The sequence below is a fragment of the Triticum dicoccoides genome, chromosome 1A (assembly GCF_002162155.2).
Source record: "Triticum dicoccoides isolate Atlit2015 ecotype Zavitan chromosome 1A, WEW_v2.0, whole genome shotgun sequence".
NCBI lineage: Eukaryota > Viridiplantae > Streptophyta > Magnoliopsida > Poales > Poaceae > Triticum > Triticum dicoccoides.
This window is the reverse complement of record NC_041380.1, coordinates 495,166,240-495,171,882: the sequence shown is the minus strand read 5'-3', so window position 1 is coordinate 495,171,882 and position 5,643 is coordinate 495,166,240. Positions and strand designations below refer to the sequence as shown.

The 5,643-nt window shown below is 50.8% G+C and overlaps 1 protein-coding gene across 1 annotated transcript in view; it reads left to right on the top strand.

Annotated features, from left to right (window-relative positions):
• Positions 1-4,707: 4,707 nt before the first annotated feature.
• LOC119353968 (ATP synthase subunit a-like) overlaps positions 4,708-5,643 on the top strand; it is a 51,603-nt gene continuing 50,667 nt past the window's right edge. The window contains exon 1 of the mRNA XM_037620673.1: positions 4,708-4,789. Within this exon, the coding sequence (XP_037476570.1) occupies positions 4,708-4,789 (82 nt within the window). The remainder of the gene's footprint in view (positions 4,790-5,643) is intronic.

The following is a 5,643-nucleotide window of genomic DNA, read 5'->3' as shown; positions in this document are numbered from 1 at the left end:
CGGAATGTATCATAATACAAAATATTGATACTACTTCCCCCATCCATGAGCACTTTAGTGAACTTGTATCCCCCAACTTGAGGGGCTACGACCAGGGCCAAATGACCTGGATTATCAAACCGGGGCGGGTGATCATCTCTACTCCACAAAATAGGTTGCTCAGACCAGCGTAAATACTGAGGTACTGCCGGCTCAACAGAGTTTACTGCCCTTTTGTGAAGCTTCTGATCACGTTTGCACAAACTAATAGTGAAGACATGATATTACCCGCTGTTCAGCTATTTGGGATTGCTCTGATAACCCGACTGCTGATGCTACTGACTCCCCTGATGGTTGTAACCTCCCTGGTTGCCTTGGTGCCCTTGATTGACGTGTCCGGTTTGGTTGCCTGGAAACCCTAAACCGGAACCACCACCTCCATAACCCGGCCCGTGGAAACCTCCTCCTGAACCGCCAGGCGGGCCGTTGTCATATTGGAACATATTGGAATTCTTGAAATCCCGCATGATATAACAGTCTTTCCAAAGATGTGACGCTGGCTTCTCCTTCGATCCATGCTTTGGCCAGGGCTGATTTAACAAGCGCTCTAAATTGTTGCCTGGACCTCCACCCCTCTGGGGCTACTTGCCCTTACGGCGCTGGCCATTCTCCTACGCGTTGGTATTTGCAACAAAGTCCAAGCTACTGTCGGCCTTGCGCTTACCACCGCTTCCATGGCCTGCCAGATTATGTTGCTGACCTTTGGCATTGCCGTTCTACTTACCTTTCTCTGGTTTGTCCTCCTCTGAATCCGGATCCTTGGTGTTATCTGAATCGGCGTATTTAACCAAAGCGGCCATGAGTGTTGACATGTCATTGCAGTGACGTTTGAGCCTTCCCAACTTCTGTTTTAACGGTTTGAAACGACAATTGCCCTCTAATGTTAACACTGCAGTGTCTGCATTGATATGATCTGATGAATGCAAAATTGCTGAGACCCGTTTGACCCAATGTTGTCCAACGGGTTGGCATAATGCACGGGCGGCGTCGATACATACTGTGGCACAACGTTGTTCTGGCGAGGCGGGTCCGTCGTGCGTGGCTGAACCGACGCTCCTGTTCCCGGCGCCCCCGCCCGGTTTAGCGTGGGTTGGTTACCAGCTCCACCTGGTGTGTTGTAAAGATTCTGCGGCTCATAAACCGACGGGAGACGTGATCGATACCTTCTTCTCATGACTTCCTCTGAAGCATTCTGATCCAGTCTAATCCGGTAGGCCTGTGCTTCCAATTCAGCCCGCTCTGTAGCCATCCTAGCATTCTCTGTTGCCAGGTCCGCTTTAGCCTGGGCTATCTGATCTTTCACCTTTGCAAACTCCACATTGTGTTGATCCCTGGATGCTGCATCCACCTCCGCGGACATCAATGTTGCTAAAGCGTCGAACAAATCCGACAAGACTTGGGCCGGAGGCGGCGCCAAGCTTCCTGCCCCTGCTGGTGTGGCCGTCGTTGAACCGGAGAACATTGCTGCGGCGGTAGATGAATGAGGCGCCGATTGTGTGCCGGCCATGAAGATGGCGGCCCGGTTTGGTAGACCGGGGGAATCTGAAATACTGTTGCCCTCGGATCCTCCCTCAATCCGGCCGTCCTGCAACTGGTAAAGTGATTCGGTCTCTCTAGAAGACTCATCATCAGAACAGACCACGGTTTCTCCATCGGGCACCGGTCCATCCTCGTACCTCGATCCATGGATGACACCTACGAAAACATGCCTTGCCTCGGGCTGAACTGGCGAAGAACTTGCACGCCGAGCCGTTTCGATGATGTCGGTGCAGATGTCCGGCTCAGGGGCCGGTTCACCGATCTTATCGATGAATACGTGAATCCCACCAAAGGGGACCCGGTACCCGTATTCGATTGAATCGGCCTCGGGACCCCATCCTGCATTGTCGATGTAGAGCTTGTCGCGGCGACTCTTCATCATCCGTCCCACAGCGTATCCCTTAAGTCCATCGAAGCTGCCCTCCAAGAACTCAAAACCATCGTGCGATAGCCCCATGGTGGGCGCCAACTGTCGTGGGTTTGTCACGGCATATGTCCTTGTGGAAGGACTTAGTCGTGGAGCCATCTCTACGGGTTAGCTTTAAGGGGTTAAACCGGACAAGGGACACAGGGAATTTTATACTAGTTCGGCCCCTTCGAGGAAGGTAAAAGCCTACGTCTAGTTGTGATTGGAATTTCTAGGGTTTCGAAGGCCAGGGAGCGAATCCGCTTTGTCTGGCTCTCGAGTTGTTGTTGTCTGTCCCTAAACCGCGGCCGGGTTGTCCCTTTATATACATAGGTTGACGCCCGCAGGTTACAGAGTCCCGAAGCCGGATCATAAACGTGTCCGGTTCGGTCTCTACTCTCACTATCTTACTATACAAGTTATATGACTAGGTCGGTTTACGTTTACAGGCTGTAACCCGCCTTTGGGCCTTGGGCCTTCCTTAAAGCGCCATTATCCTTACATCTTCATGGGCTTCTAATCTTCAAAGAGTCAGCCCGGCTACATAAGGCCGGTTTACCTCCAGTAGTAATATCCCCAACAGAAGCGAAAGGTTAACTTTCTACATCGCTCCATTCCAAAGTGGCTATCAGGCACTACTCGGAAGAGCGGCTTTCGCTCGTTTTAATGCAATACCGCATTACGCTTCTCTCAAGTTTAAAATGCCCGGTCCACGTGGCACCATCACAGTTAGCGGAAACATTGAGCATTCTCTACGCGCGGAAGAATGTGCAGCGACTTTAGCCGCCGAGCACTAGACGACCTCACCAACAAGAAAAATGACAGGTCGTCAAGACCATGGACACGGTTAGACCAGTCCGGTGCACCACTACATATACATGAGATTGGTTTGATGATCAAGCCCTCTTAGATGGTACCAGGGGCTTCCCTTGTGTAATCGGGGCTAGTCCGGCTCAACTTGACTTATCTTGAATTTTAATGGTTTATTGATAATAACCAATTTTCTGGCACGACAACTTTCACCTAAGTTTTTCTCTTTTACAGATGACAATCGTGCTACACCCGTCCAGGACACGGCACAACGGAGATACAGGCGCAGACATGCAGCAGGGACCCACTCAAAGGTTTCTTTTTAGATTAAGACCCTGCGTAAACCTTTTTTACTGTCGCTTGTTGTTCACATCCTCCGGATACTCAATACAACCAAGAAGGATGCCGACGTATTGGCATGTGGCCACGTCAGGATATTGCACGTACCTGGACACCCGGGGTTTATTATTAAGGGCATTGTTCAGCCCGACATATGTTATAAAGACCGAATACCTTAGGGAGTGTTCGGTGTCGCCAGTTTGGCCTTATATGCATCAGCTCCGAATCATGTCTTTGGTCAAATGTTGGGTTTACCCGGCTCCCATGTTTTGGTACCTTACTTCCACTATATCGGCTAAGGTAGCACTGGGAGAACTACTGCGATTGTGCCCTGGTTCATCCGGATGAGCACCTCAGTAGAGAAAGCCAAAAACTGACTGTCATGATATAGCGCGAGACTGGTCAACCACTCGATGACTCAGCGGAATCTTCGGGATTCCTCCGCATTAACGAAGGCCCGTTTCCCGGTCATGTACGTTTACGCCCCGTATTCAGACGAGCGCAGAAGTACCAGGGGCTATATAGTAGCCCCACCGTCAAACTCCTATGGCTAAGTGAAAGTGTTAAAGCAATATAGTCCGATTGCCTCGTTCGCTGCGCTACCACCTCCTTAATGGACCAAGACATTGGATCAAGTGTGAATACGCATTTTTTGCGAACACCCCCGCATTATATGCGTGGGGGCGGAAGCCGACGACTGCAAACTTTCAGGTTATATACATATATACATAAACGGCCGCATAGGAGGCATCATAATACTTTCAGGAAAAAGTATAAACACAGCCTTGATAACTCAATAAAACATTGTTTTTACAATGGGAGTACATGTCACTAGAACATAATATTCTTCGAGCACTGAGCCTCTATCGAACGAGCGCCTTTAAGAACTTCTTCAAAGTAGTGCTCGGCAGCCACTCGACCCACGGCCGAACCCTATGTTGCAACAGTGGTGGCCTCCATCTCTGCCCAGTATGTCTTGACATGTGCAAAGGCCATCTGCGCACCCTCTATGCATGCCAACCTCTTCATAGCATCAATGTGCGGCACAACACCAAGGAATTGTTGCACCAAACTAAAGTAACTATTCAGCCTTGGCCCTCCCGGCCACAGATGATCCACAACGGACCTCATGGCGAGTCCGGACAACCTATGGAGCTCGGCCCACTCAGCCATTCGCTCATCCAACAGCAGCGGACGCACTGGAGCATAGAACTGTGACCAGAACAGCTTTTCCACTTCGCGATCTCCTTGATCCTTGAAGTACTCGGCCGCATCAGCAGCACTTGCTGCCAAATCCACGTAGGCGTCCGCAGAACTCCATAGTTGATCAAGAGGAGCATACTTCGGATCTCCGAACTTAGTCCGCAACAAGAAGGGCTTCCCAGCCACGATATCCGCAGCTTGATGCAGCTCCTCCTTCATCGCTCTGATTTTAGAGCGGGCTTCCTTGGCCGCTACCATGGCCTTCTCTAGGTCCGTCGCCTCGCTCGGCTTTCTTTTTCAAGAAGCTGGTAATGGTCAGCGGCATCTTTCAACTCAATGGACATCTTGGCTATCCTTTCCTTGCTCTGGCGATGCGCGGACTGTTCGGCCCGCAGCTCTTCGACCGCCCTTCGAGCGGCCGCATCGCTATTCCTTACTTGTTCCTTGGCTCAGGCAAGCTCTGCCTGAAGGGTCTCCACGGTGGCAGCTCCATCTACAGTCACTGCATATTAAAGATACTGGCATCATGCTCCTCTTACTATGCATTGATCACCGGAGAAATCACTTACCCTGTGCCTCGTCAAGCCGCTTGTTGACAAGCATGATGTCGGCATCTGCTGCATCAAGTTGCCGCTTTAGCTCCGCAAACTCATCAGTCCGGCTAGCCACCGGAGCTTCAGCCATCTGCACATAAAGGCGGTCTGGTTATTACCTGGGACTATGATCCTCTGTTTGTTGCCGTTTTCAATGACAACCAGAGTCTCGGGGGCTACTATCTGCATAGGGCACACCTAACGTGTGCGGTACCGTCAAAAACATACACTATTTCACGTACCTCAAAGCCTTTCAGCAGACTCATAAAAAGCTTCATGCAATCCGCTTTCAGCGGACGAAATCCTTTCAATTACCGTACCTATTAGCGTACGATGCGCTTCTGAGATGGCTGCTTGCTCCAGAAGATCCTTCAGTGCGTCCGACCGCACACTGTATGATCCCAGATTCTTTCTGTTTCTCTCTTCAGGAGCCAAACACTGAGGTCTCCGGGTGGCCAAGGGATTGCCCCTGGCCTTGGCGGATCAGGAGAAACCCTCCGCGACGACACTTCAGGGTCACCCGCCTCGTGAGGCGGGGTGGCAGGGGGAGGTGTTTCGCTCTCCATCATCTCCGGAAGAAGATCCCCCAAAGACGAATTCTGTCGAGAAGGGCTACGATCCAAACTACAAGATATAAGCTTCAGTTATTGTCTTTAGAAATAACGTAGGATATTTTCACTACCAAGTACTTTTCGATTACTTACAGCTCGGTAG